The sequence below is a fragment of the Lactuca serriola genome, chromosome 4 (genome assembly GCF_051521515.1).
Source record: "Lactuca serriola cultivar US96UC23 chromosome 4, Lser_US96UC23_V15, whole genome shotgun sequence".
Taxonomy (NCBI): domain Eukaryota; kingdom Viridiplantae; phylum Streptophyta; class Magnoliopsida; order Asterales; family Asteraceae; genus Lactuca; species Lactuca serriola.
The window spans coordinates 342,397,915-342,423,053 of NC_136411.1; the positions used below are offsets into that span (position 1 = coordinate 342,397,915).

Sequence of the window (25,139 nt, forward strand, 5' to 3'; positions counted from 1 at the left end):
ATTTGCCCTTCATTAAAGCATTTTTGTTCTTCATATAAACTACAACTAATAAATTCAAGTTTAAAATTGCATAAAATAATTTTTTTAATAAGCAAACAACTATGTATACAAAGCTAACTTCGAATGGAAGGTTTCCTAGATGACAGAATATGAAAGAAGGTATTCTGGGCCGATTGAAGAAGAAGACATCGAACTTGATTAGGTTGTAATTGTGTTTATAAGTGATTAGGTTATATTTGTACTTAATAATAATAAGAAGGGTATAATGGTCCGTTGATAAAAAGAAAGTTTTTTAAATGATAATAAAATATTTAATATATATAAAAAAATGATTTGGACAAATATAATATTTTAAAAGTTTATAAAGGATAAATTTGATATTTAGAAATTAGATTAGATAAATATGATATTTTGATTTTTAAGGATATATATTAAATTCACCCTGATAATAAATAGCATGAGTGGTTTAAGTAAAAAAGAAAGGAGTATAAGGTGTATAAGTGGATTGATTGAGCCATGAAAATGGACCGAAATATGGATCATGCCTTCATATTTAGTTTGATAAATCTGCAATAAACCCTAGTTTTCCTCTCTAGCTGTCGTCGTTTCAATCATCGGCGTTGACCGGAGAATCACACAGACAACAAGAAACATGTAGTACAATCCTAGGGTCACCAGTTCCCGACGGAATTTCTCAGCACCGTCGAGTATCCGCCGTGTCCTGATGAGCGCACCGCTTTCCGGCGAACTACGCTCAAAACACAACCTCCGATCAATGCCGATCCGCAAGGATGACGAAGTGTAAATCGTTCGCGGCACATATAAAGGATGTGAGGGCAAAGTTGTTCAGGTATACCGTCGTAAGTGGGTGATTCACATTGAGCGAATCACACGAGAGAAGGTGAATGGATCTACAATCAATGTCATAATCAATCCTTCAAAATGTGTGATCACCGACACCAAGGTCCGCCTTGATAAGGATAGGAAATCGCTGATTGATCGGAAAGCAATGGGACGTGCTGCGGCAGATAAGGATAAGGAAGATAAGTTCACCTCCGAGGAGATTATGCACAACGTTGATTGATTGAATGATTTGCTCATCTCTTGTTTTGGACCTTTTCGTAAAGCTTTCTCTGATTCTTCTAGCTTTTTGACACTAGTTTTCGTATAGAGATTTACGTTTAGCAGAATGATAATTTCAAGGAGTTTTTGAAATTCAAACTTACCTTTGTTTTGATCTTGGTTTTTTGAATTACTTGTTAATTCATCACATATTGCTGGATGAATTACTTTACATGTCGATTTTTGGTTCAATTTCTTATGGTCATAAGAAACAATTCATCAAAAGAAACTGCTTAATAAACAATTTTTATATATAATGCAACAATTGCTTATTGATTGAGAATGATCCCATCAATGGAGGACAAAAAATTAAATTTAAAAAGAAAAAAAACTTACACTTCAATTAATTAAACAAAAATGCATTATATAAACTCATCAGTAAAGTAACCAAATCTTAATCATGGTTTGAGTGCAAGAGCCAAACCAAACTTTGGAGTTTTATCCAATGCTTTCGTGTCCATTTCACTAGACAATGTCACAAGCGATTTGGGAATAATCTCATGCTGCAAAAGTGCGCCGAGCTTACCATGGTTATTCAACTTCGCCTTAACCATGGTTAAACTATCAACCGCATATGACCCACCAACCGTAAACGTGTTCTCATTTAACGAAAACCTTCTCGTAATTTCCCCTACGCAAGCCGTCTTTTTTAATTCATCCAAATGGTGTATATACGATGCCTTTATCGTGTCCCCTTTGTCACCCCTAAAAAATAAATCTCATTAACCAAAAAAAAAAAAAAACATTTCAGATGATATCCAGATTACTAGACATCATCTGAAATACTCCAGTCATTCATCAATGACTGAAGCACAACAACAGGGTTGATGTAATTGTAAGTGTTGATGTAATTGCTTACAAAAAAAACATATTAGATGATGTCCAGTAATATTACTGGACATCATCTGAAATACTCGGTCATTGATGAATGACTGGAGTATTCTGGAGCACAACAACACGGTTGATGTAATTGTTTACAAGATTATGGAAGCATTGGAATCCGGTTTGTTAACACCTATGCTAGCAGTGTACTTTGTCAATCTTCCGGAAGACGGTTCGTATCCGGCTTCTGCACCGATAACAAATGACGGTGTACCGATTGTAGTCGAAAGGTCGATTGTTGGGGTTTGGTTCAAAGAAACCGCAGATGCTAAAGTAGCATGACAATGAAAGTATTGAACCTCTATCTACAAAAGTACACATAATTTGTTTACATTTATATAGATATAGATATAGATATAGATACAGATATAAATACAGATGAAGTGTACCTTGCCGGAGTTGAAATCAGGAAGTTTGAATGATGCGATGGTTTTGGTTGAGGGTACGATCTCTGTGAAAGTTAATGTTGTAGCAATCTACGAAATTGGTTTGATATTAGGTTAAATATGAAAAGCTTATATTATAAAAATAAAAAAATTGAAAATCCAGGTGGCAAATCCACAAACCTTTGATTCTGTGTCCACTTTGACATCGACCAATATGTTATTGTACTTGTATACTGTTCCCACATCTCCTGATGAGAGACCACCTTTCTTTGTTGCAGTTGATGTTATTGCCTGCAATAAAGTGATATGTAACGTTTTTAATTAATGAATATTAAATGTTATCCGTGACAAAATAATAGTATCGATTATTTTGATAGAAATGAAAGAACACTAATTATTTTGCTACTTATACTACTTTTTTAATAAATTGGCTGTTGAATACATTGAGCAAACTAATTTAGGGTTGCATATTTACTTTTCTGATACTACTTTTCTAATAAATTGGCTACTGAAACACATTGTATTTCCTCTAAACATTCATGCAAAAACCGAATTGGATAATGAAGTAAATGAACAAGTATTTGAGTAGAATGTTAAATATTTTGAGTTTTTTCAATGATTAAATGTATTTAGGCTATAAACGAACAAAACGAACACGAATATTGATATATTCATATTCATTCAGTTAAGTTAACCAGTTAACCGAACAAACATTAAAGGATGAATGAATGGAAATTTCTTATTCATGTTCATACGCTTTAACGAATTACTTTTTTTCATGTTCATCTGTACATGTTTGTTAAGATGTTATACGAAACGCAAATATTTAAACACAACTTAACATATATCAAAATAGAAGAACTTAACATAAACTAACATACTATATAATAACCAAATATAAACAAAGTTAAACCAAAGTGACCATTGTTTATATTCGTTCGTTTAACTAAATGATCAGGAATTCGTGTATATTTTCGGTTAAACGAACGAAAATAAGCGAACTTTTCACAACGAACTATTTGCTCTTTACAACATTATAGATGATACTTACAACTCCGGTTGCAGTGGTGGTTGAAACAGAAATTTTCTGATCCGATATGTAGTCTCTCGTTAACAGATCTACGCACAAAGCAAAACAAAACAGTAACAGCCGCAAATTTGGTCACTTTCAAGGACGCTAATAAAAAATTATGTATATATATAGGATTAGAAAAATGGAGATTCGAAGGTGTAAAAGAAGATTAATAAACGAATCAGATCATTGAAATTAGTGAATTACCTCTGGCTTTTTTGCCGATATCGGAGAAGAGTCCTGGTCCGCAGCTCATTGTTGTTGCAGAAGAATTTCAAATTTCAATTGAGAGAGAGAGAGAGAGAGAGAGAGAGAGAGAGAGAGAGAGAGAGAGAGAGAGAGAGAGAGAGAGAGAGAGAGAGAGAGAGAGAGAGAGAGAGAGAGAGAGAGAGAGAGAGAGAGAGAGAGAGAGAGTTGGAATGACGTAGGGAGAGATGTGTGCATGTGCCTGATGAATGGTGCTAAACTGCGCTTTCACCACCGTGTGCCACGTGTTTGGTTGTGGAGATGTGCCTAATTTTATTGAGGAGACGTTTGGTGTAAAATTGAAATTTACAAGTGTTTGTGATTTTGATTTTTTGTTCTTTGAATAATTTTCATGTCGCGATAATTTGTAGAGTAAGTGTAGCAAAATTGACGTCGAAAACGATTAGTTGTAGAATATTTTAAACGTTTTGATTATGATGTTTTTTCTTATTTCTATATATATAAAAAAACAATTACAGTTCAAGACGCTTATTTGTTGAAACATAATCGAATTTTGGCATAAGTATAAAATTTTAAGTGAATTACATGTTTGGTTTCGCAAGTTTCCTAAATATAACATCTTTAGTCCACAAAATTGGTTTTTTGCAAGTTTGCTCCTTGACAAAGTTGCAAAAATGATCCTCGTGGTTGTCCAAATTATATGGTTTTAGTTCAAAATGTTTAGTGGTGTATAAGCGGTCCAATTTTGGTTACCTTATGGGTTTTTACTTTTTTTGTTCAAACACGTTTGACTTTAATGGATTGTATGTTAATTCTTTTAAAAATACCAATTTTATCTTCATGGATCCTTTCTACATCTCTTATTTTTAACATTATTCAATTATTATACATTAGTTCTTTTAATTAATTATTTTTAAATTTTTTATTGGATTAATTCTTTTTTATTGTATTATTATATATTAATAAATATTTTTTTTAATATATAATATTTATATATTAATAAATATTACTTTATTGCTAGCGGCCAGATCTTAGTCTTCTATACAACTATCAGGGGCCAAACCCTGGTGTTTATACAATTGCTAGGGGTCAGATCCTAGTCTTTCATACAATTTTCAGGAGCCAAACTTTGGTCTTTCATGCAAGAGTCACAAAGATAACTAGCATCTTATATAGTACAGTGAGAAAACCCATTTCATAACCGTAGTCGATAGATAACAAGCTCACACAACTGAAAAGTGGGTGTTACACACCTCCTATAGAAACATAGAAGGTAAACCCTTAGTCTACCTTCTAAAAATATCAATTTGACTAAAAGTCAAACCCGATCAAAAGTCAACATCAGTTAACCTCCACGTCGTAGTCATCCTTTGGTCACTTCGTGGTACTTTCTCGACAAAATAGTCATGACCAGTGCAATCGCCACATCAAGAAAAACATGTCACCATGTCGTGGCAACCGCATAGTGAAAAACTTAATGGATTAAGCCCTTAATTCGTTAAGCCCTAAGCTCATACTTTTCAGCAGGCTTCTTAGGACCCTAATGGTCTATTAAAATCCTTGATTTAATGACATGTATGTCCAATGCATATCATTTGCTCAATTGGATAAAAAATGGCATAAATTGGGTCAAGATCCATGCTTGAGCTCAAAGTTACATAACTATTCAGATCTAGAACATCTAACCCTCTTGTGACTACAAGGATCAATAAAGTTGCAAACTTTATTGAATCCAACCACTCAAAACACCAAGAACATGAAGAAAATCCAATAAAACTTATATCCAAAGAGAGCTGCCCAACAATCTGAAAAAGAGGACTTACAAAGGTCCAAAAGATTATCTCAAAGGTTTTGGGGAGTTGCTTGCTTGCTTCTTGCACTAGAACCTTCTTCTTCTTCTTTCTAAATGCACCAAAATAAGCTAAAAATGGAGGAGAATAGGGTTTGCTTAAGGTCATTAGGAAGTGATGGAGGTTGAGGGTAGAGGAAACCCTATCCACCACTTCCTTTAAATAGGGCCTTAAGCCAAAAAAAATTTGGGGTTTGCCCGAAAATTTTGGGGTTTCCCCAAAAGCAATCCCCACGTCGTGGCACATATATTGTAACATCCCAATTCGAGGTATACCTTATGAACCTTGATCTATTGAGTTGTTGTCTATTTTGGTCCTCATTATAAAAAGAGTGAAAAACGAGTATGCGGGGCGTACCTGAGGTGTACGCTTACCGTACTCGTCAGCGTGCATGGACGCGGAGACTACCTAGTACGCTGGGCATACCCATGAGTAAGCTGGGCGTACTAGGCCCAGAGTGCAAACCCTAATATAGGGTGAGCCCCCTATATAAGGGATAAGATAGCCTCATTCTTGGCCACCATTCCCAGAGAGAAAACCCTAAGAGTGCCTTAACCCTCGTTCTAGAGCTTGTGTGTATGATTGAGCCTTGAGGGTTTTGTGTGGTTTAGAAGAGAATAGAAGGTCTTAAAGAAGAAGGATTTGAAGTCCAAGCTTCTAGATCCGAGCAAATCTGAGTGGGGAGCTTCTTGTTGAGGTATAAAGCTTCAAACTTTACCTCTCTTTTGTTAAGAGCTACTTATTTGAGTATTTTAGGGTTTTGTCCCAAAAAGGTGGAGACTTGATGAGATCTTGAACTCTAGAGACTAGGACCAACCCTTTTTGAGCATATGAGTAGTATAATGTCATAAAAATCTAATCTTGGACGTTGAAATCACTCCATGCTTGAGTAATGAGCTCCCTTGAGACAAAAGAGTGTATATTTTGAGGTTGATGACCCATTCAGTCATGCAAAGGCTTAAAGTTACTAACTTTATGGGTTAGGAGCTATTAGAGAGCCTTGAACTATGAGATGAGCCAAGGTCTTAACTGGTTAAGACCAAAGGAGTGAGATAAGGAAACTGGAGAGTACGCTGGACGTAAATCCAGTACACGCGATGTAGGGGTCGCGCATCCCCGATGCCTACATGGCAACTGAGTACGCGCAGCGTAGAGATCGAGTACATGCAGCGTACTCCCTGTCATTGACTTTTGTTGACTTTTAGGGTTTGGTCAAATTGTGGACTATTAAACCTATGGAGGGGTAAAATGGTCTTTTACCCTTCTGTGAGTGTAGAAGGATTAGTCTAGCTTCTTGAGGGCCAATATTAATTAGGGATAATTATTATGTGTTAGGCGGAAGCTAGACCGATGGGGATAGTTCGAGATTTCCGAGTATGAGGTTTTCACTTGCGAGCTTACGAGGTGAGTCTTCTCACTATACCTTACCTAGAGTGGTGACTATGCATGACCAAAGGGTCTTATGTGCTTACATGAGTTACGTGATATTATGCTTCTGTTAATATGATTTGTATATGCTATATCTTGAGCTTACAAAGCTAGGACCGGAAGGTCAATAGGGTTGGGACCGGAAGGTCGACATAGTTATGGCCGGAAGGTCTACAGAGCTAGGACCAGAAGGTCCATTAGAGTTGTGGGACCGGAAGGTCCCACTGAGACACATTGACCGGAAGGTCTTATAGAGCTATAGCCTCGAGTGGATAATTATTTGTGTGTGGTATTTTGGGGAACCCACTAAGCATTCATGCTTACCGTGTTATGTGTTTATGTGTTTCAGGTACTTTCGAGAATCGCGGGAAGGCACCAGCTTGATTGTACACACACAGAGTTGGAGTTATATGTTTATGGATCCTGGATTGTGATAAATACTTTTGAAAACTATTTTGAAATTTGTTATGATATTATCACTTGAGATTTTGGCGAATTATGATATGTGATGTTGGTAATTTAAAATGAAAATTTTGCTTGAAAATTTACGTCGTTACAAGTTGGTATCGGAGCCTTGGTTTGAGGGATTCGTATACACCTTTGGGTATGTCTAGACTCAAACTGAGGATTTGAGAAAAGTTTTCAAAAAGAAACAATTTTTCTAAAATAAGTAAGAGATTTTAAGAGAAAGAGGAAAGGAACAGTGTGTACAATCAGCCAGCTCCCGAACGGTGATTTCCCAAAATACCCTTACTTTATGTGTTATGAGATATGTTATGCATGCTAGAGAGTTGGCTAAGTATTTCATAATTTAGGACTAGAGTGGTCTGATTTGTGATGCCTTAGCCTAGGGATTCTGCTATTTGTGGTTTGCTTGAGTGAGAGTACGTAGCAGAGGTGAGCATATGATAGATATTCTACGAGGACAGTCGATGTTGACGAGATATAGAGTACTTGTGACATAGGATCCTAGGAGGGAGACTTAGCATGTGCACGGATGCGGTGTGGAAGGTAGTATTGGGCTCTTACTACTGGAAATATAGGATCAGTAAACAGTCCAAGTAAGAATCCTTAGGGTGCTAAGGAGCAAGTGGGAGTGAGTAATCGAGTGTGAGTATTCTCAATCGAGTCTCTGATTATTTTATGTTGTGTTTCAGAGACTTCATGGTGAGTACGCGCCATCACCCTGAGAGCAATGGAGCCAACGATGAGGAGATTCGCAGGATGATTCATGAGGAGGTGGCCGTAACTATCCGAGAGGCTATTTCAGAGATGTTCGGGTCTATTAAGACCACATTGATTGAGACGTTTGACGAGCGATACGTTGCTATTACCGAGGCGGCGACTACTGTAGCCACCACATTAATTGCTACTGCCAGGTTCAGACGGGTGACTCGTTGCTGTACAGGGAGTTTAGCAACACGAAGCCACCGGAGTTTGACGGGACTCAGGACCCGATTTCCACGATGAGATGGATTTCCGACATCGAGGGGTGTTTCTACACTTGTTCCTACCCAGAACATTTGAGGGTACGGTTCGCGCTGAAACAACTTCGCTTGGGGGCGAAGGATTGGTAGAAGTTTGTGACAGCCAACTTCACTTCTGCAGAGCTCGCTACAGTGTCTTGGGAGAGGTTCACTTCTATGTTCTGAGATGAGTATGTTTCCCAGGTGGAGAGGGAACAGTTGGCCCAGGAGTTTCTGTCCCTCAAGCAGAGGACAGAGTGAGTGAAAGTGATTACGAGGATGTTTCATGAGAGGGCGGTGTTCTTCCTTGAGCACGTGTCTACCGATTAGGAACGGATGAGCCGATATCTTAGCATACTGAGGAGGGACATACGTGAGTTCGTGGCAAACTCGACATATCGGTCATTTGCTGAGCTCCAGGTAAATGCCTGAAAGAGGGAGATCGATTTGGAGACTCAGGCTAGAAAGGAGGCAGAGTCTAAGGGGAGGGATCTATGACCGACACAATCTCATCCGGCATCCAAGAGGGCAAAGCCCGCTGATTCGAGATCTGGAGGCCGGAAGGGCCGCACTTGTGGGAAGTGTGGCAAGGGTCACGAGGGGTCTGTCGAGCAGGTGCTTGCTACAAATGTGGCTAGGAGGGGCACATAGCCAAGGATTGCCCCAATGGGTTCACAGTCTATTTTCACTTCAACCAGATCGGCCATCAGAAGGCCAAGAGCCCACAACTACTCCAGGGATCAGCACAGGGAACTACCCCTACTGCTACTCGAGCTATAGAGAGTCGACCAGTGAAGGCCGAGGTACCGAAGGCACGCGAGAGAGCTTTCCAACTGATAGCAGAGGAGGTCTGCGCAAACATTATGTCGTGGCTGGTATATGTTCTTTTATTTTATTTGAGTTATTTTGTGCTTATACTGTGATATGCGTAGCTACTTTTCTAGTGAATTTTGTACCTGCCTTGGTGTTATTTGACTCAGGTGTGAGTCGATCCTTTGTATCTTTAGCATTTAGTCGTCACATTAGTATCCGAAGAGAGGTGTTGAGTCGACCTCTGAGAGTCTCCATAACTGATGAGCATGCGGTGTTTGCGACTGATGTGATCCGGGGATGTGTGATTGAGATCTTTGGAGTTGAGTTTCCGATAGACCTAGTACCGATCGTGATGGGTGATGTCTGTGTTATTGTGGGCATAAACTACTTGAGCCAAGTTGGAGCCATGATCGACTGCGAGCGTCAGATGGTGACGATACAAGACCCCAGTGGGGGAGTGCTTACCGTATATGGAGAAGGTACCAAATATGGGTCGGCATTTTTTTCGGCTGCCAGAGCGAGACAGAGTCTTCAACAGGGTTGCAGGGGTTTTGTAGAGTATGTGATGGATACGCGAGTGACTGCCGAGGGATCGAGTTCTGTCGCAGAGGTTTCGATAGTGAATGAATTTTCGGATGTTTTTCCCGAGGAGTTATTGCATGTGCCTCCCGAGAGGCAGGTGGAGTTCCGGATTGATTTAGTTCCGGGAGTGACGCCTATTGTCAAGGCACCTTATCGCCTTGTGCCGCCCGAGATGCAGGAGTTATCCTCGCAGCTTCAGGAGCTGTTAGGGAAGGGTTTTATTCGACTGAGTAGCTCGCCGTGGGGAGCGCTGATCCTTTTTTTCAAGAAAAAGGATGGTTCACACCGGATGTGCATTGATTACTGGGACTTAAACAAGCTGACGGTCAAGAACCGTTATCCATTGCCGACGATCGACGATCTGTTCGATCAGTTGCAGGGCGTGTCTTGGTTTTCCAAGATCGACTTAAGGTCGGGATATCATCAGATGAAGGTCTGCGAAGAGGATATCCAGAAGATGACCTTTAGGACTCGTTACGGGCATTACGAGTTTGTGGTGTTGCCTTTTCGGCTCACCAACGCACCGACAGCGTTCATGGATCTCATGAACTGGGTGTGCAGGCCTATGTCAGATCGATCAGTGATCGTGTTTATCGACGATATTTTGGTGTATTCGAGATCCAGAGAGTAACATGAGGAGCATTTGAGAGAGATTTTGGGTGTATTGAGATCGGAGAGGCTTTATGCCAAATTCTCCATGTGTGATTTCTGGTTACGTGAGGTTCAGTTCTTTGGACACCTCGTTAACCAGAATGGGATTTTGGTCGACCCGGCCAAGATTGAGGCAGTTATGAGATGGGAGGTGCTGAGCTCCCCCACCGAGATCAGGAGTTTTCTGGGATTGGCCAGCTACTATCGGAGATTTATCAGAGATTTCTCCAAAATTGTCGTTCCTCTCACCAGGTTGACCCGGAAGGGCGTTACTTTTACTTGGGGTCCCGAGCAGCAGACCTTGTTTGAGACTCTTCGCCAGAAATTGTACGGAGCCCTGGTGTTATCCCTTCCCGAGGGAATGGAGGACTTTGTTGTTTAGTACGATGCGTCTATATCCGGGTTGGGAGCGGTGCTTATGCAGAGAGGGCACGTGATAGCATATGCACCGAGGCAACTGAAACCTCATGAGACGAGGTATCCCACCCACGATTTAGAGATAGGGGCGGTGGTGTTCGCCCTCAAGATCTGGCGCCACTACTTATACAGGGTTCGGTGTACCATATACACGGACCACAAGAGCCTGAAGTATCTCATGGATCAGCCTAACCTGAATATACGCCAGAGGAGGTGGTTAGATGTGGTAAAGAACTATGACTGCGAGATCCTGTATCATCCAGGCAAGGATAATGTGGTAGCCAAAGCCCTGAGCCGTTAGGCAGAGAGTGCCCTGATTCGAGACATGTGTATGAGGATGAGAGTGATGACTTCGGTTTTGGATACCATCCGAGAGGCCCAGGCGGAGGCCGTGAAGATGGAGAGCCGCAAGAGGGAGCGGGTGATTGGACATGTTTCAGAGTTTGTGATGGATAGTCGAGGGCTTATGACTTTCCGTGGACGCATTTGGGTACCCTATACGGGCGGAGCTCGAGGTATATTGATGGAGGAGGCGCACATATCAAGATTCTCGATTCACCCCGGGGCTACTAAGATGTACTTGGAATTGAAGAGAGACTACTGGTGGCCCTGTATGAAGAGAGATGTTGCATGGGTAGTTGAGAGGTGCTTGACCTGCCACTAGGTCAAGGCAGAACATCAGCGAACGCATGGTCCTTTGCAGTCGTTAGAGATTCCCCAGTGGAAGTGGGAATAGATTTCCATGGATTTTATCACCAAAATACTGTGGACAACACATGGTGTTGTCGCGATCTAGGTGACTGTGGACCGACTGACGAAGAGTGCTCACTTCCTTGCTATTAGTGAGAGCTCTTCTGCAGAGAGGTTGGCTGATATTTATGTGAGAGAGATGGTAGCACGGCACAGAGTGCCGATCTCGATAGTGTTGGATCGAGACATGAGATTTACTTTCAAATTTTGGAAGAAAATTTATTAGGATCTGGGCACACGTCTACATTTCAGCACTGCGTATCACCCACAGACAGATGGGCAGAGTGAGCGGATGATACAGACACTCGAGGACATGCTGCGGGCATGTGTCATGGACTTCGGAGGAAGTTGGGATACCTACATACCACTGGCTGAGTTTTCCTACAACAACATCCACAATTCGAGCATTGGTATGCCTCCCTATGAGCTTCTATACGGGAGAAGGTGTCGGAATCCCATTTGCTGGGGGGAAGTGGGACAGAGAGTGATGGATGGCACCGAGATAGTGGGGAAGAAGACCGAGCAGATTCAACAGGTCAGACATAGATTATTGAACGCACAGAGTCGCCAAAAGAGTTATGCGGACAAGCGACGATCCGAGCTAGAGTTTCAGGTCAGAGACTTCGTACTCCTAAAGGTATCCCCTTGGAAAAGGGTGATCCGATTCAGGAAATAGGGCAAGCTGGGGTCCCGGTACATCGGTCCTTTCAAAGTAACCGCCAGAGTGGGCAGGGTGGCATATCAGTTGGAGATACCTACGGAGTTGAGCCAGATCCATAACACCTCCCGCGTATCCAAGTTAAGGAAGTGTGTAGCCGATGAGACAGCAGTGGTACCACTAGAGGACATTCATGTGGATGCGAGCCTGAATTACATCAAGAGGCTGATCACGATTGTTGATTGAAAGGTTAAGGTTCTAAGGAACAAGGAAGTGCCTTTGGTTTAGGTCCAATGGCAACATCGGAAGGGGTCCGAGTTGACTTAGGAGTCGGAGTCGGAGATACGGGTGCAACATCCATAATTATTTGCGGAGCATGACTTCGAGGACGAAGTCTGATTCAAGTGGGGGAGATTTGTAACATCCCGAGTCCAGGTATACCTTATGAACCTTGATCTATTGAGTTGTTGTCTTTTGGTCCTCATTATAAAAAGAGTGAAAAACGAGTACGTGGGGCGTACCTGAGGTGCGCGCTTAGCATGCTCGTTAGCGTGCATGTGACATGGAGATCACCTAGTATAATGGGTGTACCCGTGAGTACGTTGGGCGTACTAGGCCCAGAGTGCAAACCCTAATTTAGGGTAAGTCCCCTATATAAGGGATATGATGGCCTCATTCCTGGCCACCATTCCCAGAGAGAAAACCCTAAGAGTGCCTTAACCCTCGTTCTAGAGCTTGTGTGTGTGATTGACCCTTGAAGGTTTTGTGTGGTTTAGAAGAGAATAGGAGGTCTTGAAAAAGAAGGAGTTGAAGTCCAAGTTTCTAGATCATAGCAAATCTAAGTGGGGAGCTTCTTGTTGAGGTATAAAGCTTTAGACTTTTCCTTTCTTTTGTTAAGAGCTTCTTATTTGAATATTTTAGGGTTTTATCCCAAAAAGGTGGAGACATGATGATATCTTGAACTCTAGAGACTAGGACCAACCCCTTTTAAGCATATGAGTAGTATAATGTCATAAAAATCCAATCTTGGACGTTGAAATCACTCCATGCTTGAGTAATGAGCTCCATTGAGACAAAAGAGTGTATATTTTGAGGTTGATGACCCATTCAGCCATGCAAAGGCTTAAAGTTACAAACTTTATGGGTTAGGAGCTATTAGAGAGCCTGGGTCTATGAGATGAGCCAAGGTATTAACTTTTTAAGAACAAAGGAGTGAGGGCAAAAACCAAGTTGTGTTTCCTCATAATTTGGTTCAGCTGATCCATTAAATATCTCAGACTATTGTGATCCATGTATATTGTACACCAAACCCCATACAGATAATGGTGCCAAATCTTGAGGGCGAAAACCATCACTTCCAACTCCAGGTCATGAGTAGGATAATTCGCCTCATGAGGATTTAGCTTCCTCGAAGCATATGTAATAACTTGGCCCCTCTAGATAAGCATTGGACCTAACCTCAAAATCGATGCAACGCAGTAGACCAAAAAATCATTCATTCCATCGTGAAGTGTCAGAATTGGAGCTTGACACAACTTTTGCGTCAAAGTCTCAATTGTCGCCTTCTGCTCAGGCCCCCACTGACACATGGCATTCTTCTTCGTCATCCAGAACAAAGGAACCACAATCTTGGAGAAGTCCTGAATAAATCTCCACTAATACCATGCTAAACCAAGGAAACTCTAAATCTCAGACGTGGACCTCAGAGACTCCCACTGCATGACCTCAATTTTGGCCAGGTCAACCTAGATATCATTCTGGTTAACAAGATAACCCATGAACCGAACCTCGTGCAACCATAACTCACATTTGGAGAACTTCGTAAAAAGTTTATCCTTCGTAAAATTCTCAAGAACCTTCCTCATGTGCTCCTCATGTAGCTCCTTGGTCTTAGAATAGACCAAGATATCACCAATAAACATAATCACTGATCATTCCAACATTGTCTTGCACACTCGGTTCATGAGGTCCATGAACATTGCCAATGCGTTTGTGAGCCCAAATAGCATCACCACGAACTTGTAATAACCATATCGAGTCATGCAGGCCATCTTCTACACATCCTCATCCCTAAATTTCATCTGATAGTATCCATGCCTCAAGTCGATCTTTTAAAAGTAAGATGCACGCAGAAGTTGATCAAACTAATCATCAATCCTCGGAGTAGATAACGGTTCTTCACCGTCAACTTGTTTGATTCTCGATAATCGATACACATGCGATAAGACCGATCCTTCTTCTTCTAAAATAGAATCGGTGCTCCCCATGGTGAACTAATTGGCCTGATAAAACTCTTGTCCAATAGATTCTACATCTGTGTGGAAAACTCATGCATCTGTGGTGGTGCTAAGCGGTATGGTGCCTTGGCTATCGGCGCCGTGCACAGAATCAAATTGATCCTAAACTCTACTTTCCTATTAGGAGGCACTCCCGAAAATTCCTCAGGGAACTCCTGAATAATAGATACATCATCCACAGTCTTCTTCCCTACATCTTGCGTATCCATAACATATGATAAAAAATCCAAATCATATCAGTTGAAGGTACCTCCTAGATCTTGCAATTGAGCAAATAATTGGACCTTGCTAAGTGCCTTAGCCATAAATAAATAGCTCTCCCCCTCTATGGGTTTAGACACTCACCAACTGATGCTTACAATCGATCATAGCCCCATTCTTGCTATGATAATCCATACCCACAATAACATTTGTCCTTCATAGAGGAATAAGGACTAGATCTATTAGATACCTCTCGTGGAATAACTCGAGAACACAACCATGATGAACTATCGGAGCACTCATTGAATGGTCGTCAGCAATCTCCACCTCCAAAGGGTAATCCAAGGCTCCCGAAGTGTCACTAAACTTCTTGCTAAGCGAAAGAGACACAAAAGATAGAGTAACACCCAGATCGAAGAGAACATGAGCAGTTACACCATTGAATAGAAACATCCATAATTATGGTAAAAAAATAATCATAAGAAAAGTTAATAAAAGAGGGAAATATATAATAGGAATAAATATCAGTGACAATGTCTAGCATAGCTCGGGCCTCCTCGGTCGTCCAATGAGATGCCCAACTCTTCACTACTGGAGCCTCCACCTTACCCTTGTGGCCATCTGTGATCCTCAACATAGCTAGAACAAGTGCCCCTACCAGCCCTCCTGATACAACCAGCCTTCTTGTGGACTGTCTAATTGCAATTAAAACAAATCATATCCGATCCCTGAGGGAAATCCCAACTAATATGACCGGTCTTGCCAGACTTGTAGCATACCAAACCCGCTGATCGATAGACTCTATCATACAATTTACCACACTTGCCACAACAATAATGGCCCCGCTGGCCTATTTCTTGTGAGTTAGAAGTCTTAGGCCTCTTTGATGGGCCCTCTGATGTTTGCAGCTGAGATGGCTTCTGCTTCGTTAGAAGCTCCAACTAAGTTTTCTGCTCTTAGGCTCTATCAATCATATCCTCCAAGGTCTGACACTTTGAGATGCTAACAAACAACCTAATGTCATCTCTAAGCATATCATGATATCTTGTCTTCTTCATCCCCTCATCCACCATATCCTATGAAACTAGCAAGGCCCTCTCTCTAAACATGGCAGTGATGTCCGCTACAATCTTCATCGTCTAGTGAAGGCCCTGGAACTCACTCGCCAACTACCTTGATAGCAGGTGCAAACTCCACTCAGAATCTCATAACAAAATCAGGCCATGTCATGGCCTTAACGACCTCTGCTCCTAAGGCATGACCAACCTCCTCCCACTAGTCGTGAGCTTGATTCCTCAGAAGGCAATATGTAAACCTTAATGGGTATTATGCAAAACATATAAATCCTATGTTTCCATGCATCCCTAAAAATTGATCTATGTTTTCTCTAATTGAACATACAACTTGAACAAAAAGAAATAGAAACCCTAGAACACTAGAAAATAGGATTATAAGAATCGTACCTTGATTGTTATATATTAATAACAATGCAAATCCTTATGTTCATGAAGCCTTGGGAGCAAGTATCACAAATGCCACACCGCTAATGGTTCACACCCACCACTAGCAATGGAAGATGATTGAGATAGAGGAGAGAAAATGAATTTTCAGCCTATCCCTCTAAGGAATAGCATGGCCAAAAATCCTTGGTATGAGGGTCCTTATATAGTGTAACAACGAAACCCTAGATAACAATAAAAGGAATAAAATAATATTATTTCCTTTTGGTAATTATCTAGCTTCCTAATTATCCTCCGAGGATAATTCTAGATCCTCTAGAATCTTCATAAAACCGTCCAAGGCTTATGGAAGCTTCTAGAATGCCTTTTGCTCAACTATTGAACAATTACACTTTAACCTTTGTACTTTTAATTAATCCCTTTAATCCCAAAATTAATTCCAATTAATTTCTGATTAAATATTACTATTTCTAATTACTATATTATTCTCGTAATATATTAACAAATTATTTATATCAATTTATTAATCAAATAATAAATCAACCTCTCTCTCTGAAATCATCCTGTCTGGACTTATTATGCTTTAGGGAGAGTAGTCCCGAGCCATCTGAGGAGTACGATTTTGGCACACACGGTTGAGGTGAGTTACCTTGCCGGTATTAGTGGGTTGAAGGCACCAATGTCGGCCCACTAGTAGTTGTTTATAGTAGAGATGATTATCTTTGTGATAATTATCTGGTATACCACTATCCTTTTAGATTTAGGTACTTTTATGCTGTGTTATTATGTGGTAGTGGTAGGGGTGAAGGAGACCTCTTAATTGGTCGAAGAGACCGAAGGGGTAGGCCAACACTTAGATATGCTAGGCAGTATGTGATTTATGCTCTTATATGCTGTGGTATTATTTGGTAGTGGTAGGGGTGAAATAGACCCTATAGCCGGTTGAAAGAGATCGAAGGGTTAGGCCAACACCTAGATATGCTAGGCAGTTACCGGTTGAAAGAGACCGAAGGGGTAGGCTAGCACCCTAATATGCCAGGCGGTTACTGTTGGGTTTTGAGCAATCTAACACTCCTAAGTGTACATGCAACCCTAAATACCTTGGATCTATGTTTTCTCTATTATACATGCAATTATGAACTTTCCAAGGTATTGTTCTATTCTAGCATACAAAACTTTGAATAACACAAGTTAGAATAACATACCTTTTGTTGGTGCTTGTCTTCATGGAGCTTGAGTGCCTAGTGCCCCAAGTGTGACACCTCAAATGGTTCACACAACACCATAAGCACTTGGAATAACTTAGAGAGAAATTAGAACACTTCAAGAATCGGCATGCCCTCCATGCATATCATAGTCACCGATTTTCCCAAGAAAGAGATCATTATATAGTGTGTTACAATTAGGGTAAACCCTAATTGTCATGGCTATCCATTTCCATGGATCCATGGGTTCAAATACACCATGGAGCATCCATGGAGCATCCAATGGGTTTTAGCCCAACTTGATAATCCATGGAGCATTAGCCCACTATATAAGTATGGATGATTTACACAATCAACCCATATATTTAATTAGTCTTCTTTTGATCACATAATTAATTCTAAATTAATTATTGATCAATACTAATTATATAATCTTATTAATATATTAGAACTTATAATATATTAATAAACCTTAAGTGTTATTTCTCTCATTTTAGTCTATCCAAGTGCATGATGCCATGCAACCCAAATGGACCATGCCGGGTCGGGTCAAGTCTTACCAATTATAGTTATGGACTTAGACATTAATCCAACAGTTACCAGTTAAAAGAGACTGAAGGGGTAGGCCAACACCCTGATATGTTGGGCGGTTATCGGTTGAAGGAGACAGAAGAGGTAGGCCTGCACCCGGATATGCTTGGCAGTATGTTTATTGTGTGGTATGTGGTATGATGGGGGAACTCACTAAACTTCATGTTTATGGTTTTCAGGTACCTCTTCTTCAAAAGGAATGGATTCATCATGGTCGCAACGCATCACACTATGATTTTCCGCACATGAGATATTTGGGAGTTGTACTCTAATGATGTTTCTTATGACATGTTTTGGATATTGATTTTGATTATGACATGTGATGGCACTATTGATGTTTTTAGAATATTGGCTTTTATAATTACGTAATTAAAAATGAAAATTTCTTGTCATGATGTAACGTCCCAAAATTTCAGACTAAAAATTTCTTTTATAAAACATTACTTAAAAGATAATTATCAATCCATAACATAATCAGAGTATTAATTTCCAAAACATATGTTCATTATCAGAGTAAAACATCCCAGGCGGTTTAATCTATGGTGTGTGCCATGCGATCACCCCGAGCTCTTCCCTCCACTGCCGGAAGTACCTGAAACCAAAACTGAAAACCGTAAGCACGAAGCTTAGTGAGTTCCCCAACCTACCACATACCATGCATAACCACATACTGCACATACTGGGCCACGCCCGCTATTATGGGCCTCGCCCCTACCTCGGGCCTCACCCGCTACAACGGCCCCACTGCTCCAGGCCCCGCCTGGCTTCGAGCCCCGCTCGGACACATATCTGTTTCACTTAGGCCTCGCCTGTGACTGGGCCTTGCCCACTAACATATAGTAGCACATAAACATATCACAACACATAAGCTAAACATATACTAATGGATCCTGTCCTAAGGCCTCGCCTATCCTGGGCCTCGCCCTTGTCCTGCTACTGATGAGTCATGGAACCCCGTCCATGCTCCTACTGATAGTGAGATACGGGCCCAGCCCACACTCACTCTTTCCCTAACTTGGGCCTCGCCCCTGTTCTGCTGCTAATGAGATGTGGAACACCATCCACACTCTGCTATTAGTGAGATACAGGACCTCGCCCATACTCACCTCCCTACCAGGCACATACATGTATCACACAGACAACACGTATAAACTATCATATAAACCATTCCATGGGCACCCGCCCGCTATCATTGGACCTCGTCCTAAATATCATACTAGCATATTGTGCCTAGGGCTAACCCCCGAGTATTCTACTCATAAATACATGGGCTGACATTGTGGCCTTAGACCCATTCACACAAAGGGAAACTCACTTGCACTTGTTGAACTTGTTGAAACCCCTCTGCTGCTGCCTGAAAACTCTTCTGAACTACGGCTCCACTAGCTCCCCGAGCTACCAATGCCAATATAACACTTAGTCTAACTGTCCTCCGAAAGTCAACTAAGTCAACTCTGGTCAAAGTCAAAGTCCTGGTGAAAGTCAACCTTCCAGGTCAACCCTACTCACCGAGTCTGCCTACTGACTCGCCGAGTTCATATGCTCAGAGTCCTTCCATTCGCGACTCGACTCATCGAGTCAACCCATGAATCGCCGAGTCCACCGATTTTGGAGTCCTGTCCTGTCCAACTCACTGATTCGAATCTTAACTCGAAGGGTTCGGGGTTTCGCGACCTGACTCGCCGAGTCCAAGAACAGACTCGCCGAGTCCAAGGCAAACTTCAACAGACTCGCCGAGTTGCTCATTCAACTCGTCGAATTCCTCCTAATCTTCATGCTACTCGCCGAGTCCACTCGAAGGACTCGTTGAGTCTATTCAGTCTTTCATACATTCAGAAGCTTTTTGAGTCATGCAGGGACTCCAAACTGTAGATCCATTCTTCCAAGGCCTATTCCTCACGTAAAGTTGCAAACTTTACGTGTATCTAAGGAGATCTAGGCCCAAAACACTCCATACTCGGGTTTAAGACAACCATGCTTCACCTACACCCCCAAGACTGATACTTTATGACTCTCTAGGCCAGAATACACTTAGATTTGAAGTAGCAACTTCAGATCTGGACTTCTAACTCCAATTGGCTCTAGGACATGGCATAAAAGCCCCAAATCTCATGACAACAAGGAAACTATGAGCAAAGGAGTGAAGGTAATGACTTCTTACCTTCAAGTGCTCTGAAAAGTCACACCAACAATGGATCCAAGGCTTCCTCTTGCACCACTATGAACTTCCTTCTTTTCCAAGCTTCAAATCACAACACCAAGGCTAGATCTTTGCTCAAAAACGGATATGGTGGCTAGGGTTAGATGTTCTGGATGAGGGGAGTTGTAATAGAACCCTAAGGAAGAGAATAAGGTGCTTAAATAGTGCACAAAGTCCCGAATTTAGGGTTTCCCTCTTCAGGCCGGACTCGCCGAGTCCATTCTCCGACTCGCCGAGTCGGTCACTTACTCCTCGACCCGGATCCCGCTCGAACTCGCCGAGTTTCTCCTTGGACTCGACGAGTTGGCCCTTTAACTTAGGGTTTTCCTTTCCTTTCTTGGTCTTTCTGATTAAGGGTGTTACACATGAATTTTGGGATATTACAAGTTGGTATCAGAGCCTTGGTTTGAGGGATTCAGACACACCTTAAGGGGTTTCTGGACTCAAATTAAGGGCTTGAGAGATTTTTACAAGAAAAATATATTTTTTTTTCTAAAAGTAAGATTAATGGTGTTTATAAAGAACAAGGATTGTGATGCGTGTAATCGGTCGGGCTCAAGTAAGTTTCCCCTAAGATACCCATACATGTTATATTATGATATGAAGTGTGAATATGTGAACTGCATGCTAGATTAGGGCTAAGGATCTAGGAAGGATGCCATGTATGCCTATTGTATGTGCTTATTGAACTGCATGATAGTACTGATTAGTCAGTGATATGATGGTCTATTTAGGATATGCCTGCTTTTGGTTACTCAATGCTCAAATGCTGCTTGCTTTGTGCTTTTAGGAGTTCTAGTTATCTTTAATTAACTAGTAAACGAATACGTTAAGTTACATATTATGATGACTAAATAATTTTAGAAGGTTAGTTCTAGCCTTATTTTGCAGGTCTCGTCTGAGTCCAACCGTTGTAGGGTAGGATCTCTCATTCGAAGAATTATCCGGTCTTAGTAATATGTAATGATATTCACGAGCTAGTTAGGTCGAGATAGTAGGGACTTCTTATGTAGCTGATAGCAGCGAGTGGGTCAGAGATTACCCTAGGGCAAGCCTAGGATGAGATTAGTATCAGAAATTATTCGATTGCAAATCGTATACATGGATATGCAGCGACATGGGTAAACCAAGGCAAACCAGGAGGAAAGTACGGATAGGTGTGGAATGTAGTATGGGCCCATACTATTGAAAGCAGAGGATCTGTACTTGACTCTTGGAAAGCTATAGGAAACCAAGAGTGGTAGAGTGTGAGACCTCTCGGTGTTATGTATGACCCTGACAATTGTGTGTTGTGTTTCAGAATGGTGGTGATGTGTCATAGTGTAGGGGGCTCAGGATCTGGTTCAGGATTGGGTACGGGTTCTGAACCAGTTGATGATGGATTGTGAGAGTTTATTACATCCGAGATTACAAGAGGAATCCTTGAGTCGACCTCGGTGATTTTTGGGTCGATCAAGGAGGGTATCATTGAGCTGATGGAGGATTGCCTTATGGAATTAAGGAGTGACATGGCACCTGGCCATTCATGGACTCGTATGCTCTCCTTCAAGGATTTCAAGGGATGCGGAGCACCAGACATTGAGTCTGCATAAGTGACGAGCTTCTGCCCTGGGGGGTTGAATGTCTGATTTGTTGTTGGGTGTTTGAGGGAGCGAGCTAGAGATTGGTGGGAGGTAGTCGGTGATACATTGGGAGCCCCAACCATTGAGGCCATGACCTAGTCGGATTTTGTGTCCAGGTTTCGGGCTGAGTTTGCGCCAGCTGTGGAAGTTCCGTAGGTGGCCAGAGAGTTTTTGGATATGAGACAGACTACTGAGACGGTGGTGGAGATTACCACCAAGTTCAGGAAGAGGGCCCTGTTGGTGCCCAAGTATACAGGTGATGAAGAGATGAAGAAAACCCAGTACCATGATTTGTTGATAGGTGACATCTGAAAATATGTCAGCTATTCGGCGTTCACGAGTTTGGATGATATGATAGCCAGGGTGCGAGAGAGGGAGATTGATATAGAGTAAATCAGGAAGAGGAAAGCAGAGATTGAGCAGACGACTAGGGTTTCGGTGAATAAACCCAAGGGATTCGACTCGAGGTTGAAGGGCCAGCATGGCCGGAGCCGTTGTGGGAAATGCGGCAAAGCGCCTGAGGGAATTTGTAGAGTAGGGGGGTCGGGATGCTATAAGTGCAACATGTTGGGGAACTTTAGCAGGGATTGTACTGCCCCTACCCCCACCATTCAGACATCAGACATGCTTTGTTTTCACTATAATCAGCGAGGCCATAAAAACGCCAACTTCCTGAGATTGGTATCAGGAGCATCAGTGGTGGCGCCAGATCCAACGACCCTACGGATCACAGATGGCCACCATGGAAAGTCAGATTCTCCTATGGTGAGGAGCCGAGTCTTCCAACTAACTGCCGAGGAGGCGCGTGTCGCACCAGATGTGGTGACGAGTATGTTTCTTCTCCCTAATTTTTATTATATGTCAGTTTTTATATTTATATTTCATGTATCTTGTTTTAGGATCTTTCCATGTGAAAGGTATCCCAGTGCTGGTATTATTTGTCTCGGGGACTACCCTATCCTTTGTATCACTTGCCCTTAGAAAGTGATATGTTAGAGCTCCAGGGGAGTCGGACTGTCCCCTTGATGTAGAGATTGCAGATAATAGGACCGTTCAGGTTGTGAGGGTTCATCAAGGATGTACATTGTAGTTGTTCAATGAGCAGTATTTCGTGGATTTGGTCCCTATTCCCCTGCAAAGAAATAAGATTGTCGTGGGTATGTACTGGTTGAGCCCCGATGGGGAAGTGATCGACTGCAAGTGGCAGCTAGTGTGAGTTAGGACCCCAAGTGGGGGAGGGTTGGTGACTCAGGGCGAGAGGCCGTAGGTTCGACTGACTTTGTGTTCGGAAGCGAGGGTGAGATGCTACCTCCACCAAGGTTGCAAAGGTTATGTCGCCAATGTCATGGATACCCAGGAGAACGGTAAGGCGACCGTACACAGTGTATTGATCGTACGGGAGTACCCGGACGTGTTCCTGGAGGATTTGCCTAGGGTACCTCCGGAGAGGCAGGTAGAGTTCAGGATTGACCTAGTTCCTAGGGCGGCTCTGATAGCCAAGGCACCATATCGGTTGGCTCCTCCCGAAATGTAGGAGTTGTCTACACAGCTGGAGGAGTTGTTAGACAAGGGATTTATCAGGCCGACCAGTGCGCCATATGGATCCCCAATCATGTTTGTGAAGAAGAAGGACGGGTCACATCAGATGTGTATAGATTAACGGGAGTTGAATAAGGTATCGATGAAGAATCATTATCCCTTCCAAAGGATTGATGACTTATTTGACTAGCTTCAAGGTTCATCTTGGTTCTCCAAGATTGATTTGCGATCAAGGTATCACTAGATGCGAGTCAGGGACGAAGATGTGCAGAAGACAACCTTTCAGACTCTCTACGGTCACTATGAGTTCATGGTGATGCCGTTTGGGCTCACCAATGCTCCAACCGCGTTCATCGATCTCATGAACTGCATGTGCAGACCGATGCTGGATCGGTCTGTGATAGTTTTTATCGATGACATCTTGGTGTATTCCAAGACTCAGGAGTAGCACAAGGAGCACCTGAGGGAGGTGCTGGGGACGCTGAGGAGGGAGAGACATCTTGGTATGTGATAGTTTTGCAATGTTCTCCAAGTGCGAGTTTTGGAATGTTCTCCAAGTGCGAGTTTTGGTTGCATCTTGGTCTGTGATAGTTTTGCAATGTTCTCCAAGTGCGAGTTTTGGTTGCGCAAGGTGCAGTTTCTGGGGCACCTCGTCAACCAGAACAGTATACTGGTCGATTCGGCCAAGGTAGAGGCCGTGATGAGATGCGAGGTTCTGAGGTCTCCATCCGAGATTCAGAGTTTTCTTGGTCTGGTGGGTTATTATCGGAGATTCATCCAGGATTTCTCCAAGATTGTTGTTCCACTGACCCGACTGACCAAGAAGTCGGTGACTTTCCGCTGGGGGCCTGAGCAGCAGGCGACTTTCGAGACTTTGAGGATTTTGTAGTGTATTGTGACGCATCTATCACAGGTTTAGGTGCAATATTGATGCAGAGGGGGTGCTTCATCGCTTAAGCCTCAAGGCAGATGAAGCCTCACGAGGAAAATTACCCAACACACGACCTGGAGTTGGGGGCAGTTGTTTTTGAAGGGTTTTGAGCATTCTAACACCCCTAAGGTGTACATGAAGTCCTAAATACCTTGGATCTATGTTTTCTCTATTGTACATGCAAACTTGAACTTTCCAAGGTATTACCCTAACTAGCATACAAAACTTTGATACTTAGGTAATAAACCAAGTTAGATGACATACCTTTGTTGTAGTTGGAAGCCTTGGACCTTTAAAAACTTAGTGTCCCAAGTGTTGCACCTCAAATGGAATCACAAAACACCACCAACAATGGAGGAACTTAAGTGGAGGTCAGTTACACTCATAAAGTTAGCTAGCCCTCTTGTGTTTCCACTAGTCACTCCTTAGTGCTCACTTTAGTGCCAATTTCATGAGCTAGAGGGTTTCTTATATAGTGTGTCAAACTAGGGTTACACCATGTAAACCCTAATGACTTTCCCTATCCCTCATGCTCCATGGTTTAAAACCTCCATGGAGTATCCATGGGTTACCACATGGGTTTAGCCCAACGTGAAGAACTATGGATCATAAGTCCACTTTATAAGAATGAATGATTTACCAAATCAACCCCTTATATTTAATTAGTCTCTTTTGATCATAAAATTAATTCCAAGTTAATTCTTGATCAATACTAATTAAATAATATGATTTCATATTAATATATTAGAACTTATAACATATTAATAAACCATAAATAACCTCTTCTGAATTATCCATCCTTCAGATTG

The 25,139-nt window shown here is 42.0% G+C and overlaps 1 protein-coding gene and 1 pseudogene across 1 annotated transcript; one reads left to right on the forward strand and one right to left on the reverse strand.

The window, feature by feature from the left end:
• Window positions 1-652: 652 nt before the first annotated feature.
• Window positions 653-1,291, forward strand: LOC145097509 (large ribosomal subunit protein uL24z pseudogene; annotated as a pseudogene).
• Window positions 1,292-1,417: 126 nt separating this feature from the next.
• On the reverse strand, window positions 1,418-3,807 carry LOC145097508 (mitochondrial outer membrane protein porin 2-like). The gene is made up of 6 exons (XM_079035078.1): window positions 3,670-3,807; window positions 3,442-3,509; window positions 2,571-2,681; window positions 2,394-2,480; window positions 2,101-2,309; window positions 1,418-1,827 (listed from the first exon to the last, which is right to left on the reverse strand). The coding sequence occupies exons 1-6, from the start codon at window positions 3,716-3,718 to the stop codon at window positions 1,521-1,523; spliced, it is 831 nt and encodes a 276-aa protein (XP_078891204.1). The 5' UTR covers window positions 3,719-3,807; the 3' UTR covers window positions 1,418-1,520.
• Between the last annotated feature and the right edge of the window lie 21,332 nt (window positions 3,808-25,139).

Bases quoted from the DNA above. Each gene is read 5' to 3' on its own strand.
- LOC145097508 (XM_079035078.1), bottom strand. From the start codon at position 3,718: ATGAGCTGCGGACCAGGACTCTTCTCCGATATCGGCAAAAAAGCCAGA. The intron at 2,310-2,393 runs GTACACTTCATC...GTACTTTTGTAG, and splicing joins CTGATTTCAACTCCGGCAAG to ATAGAGGTTCAATACTTTCA. The intron at 1,828-2,100 runs GTAAACAATTAC...TTTATTTTTTAG, and splicing joins TCCAATGCTTCCATAATCTT to GGGTGACAAAGGGGACACGA.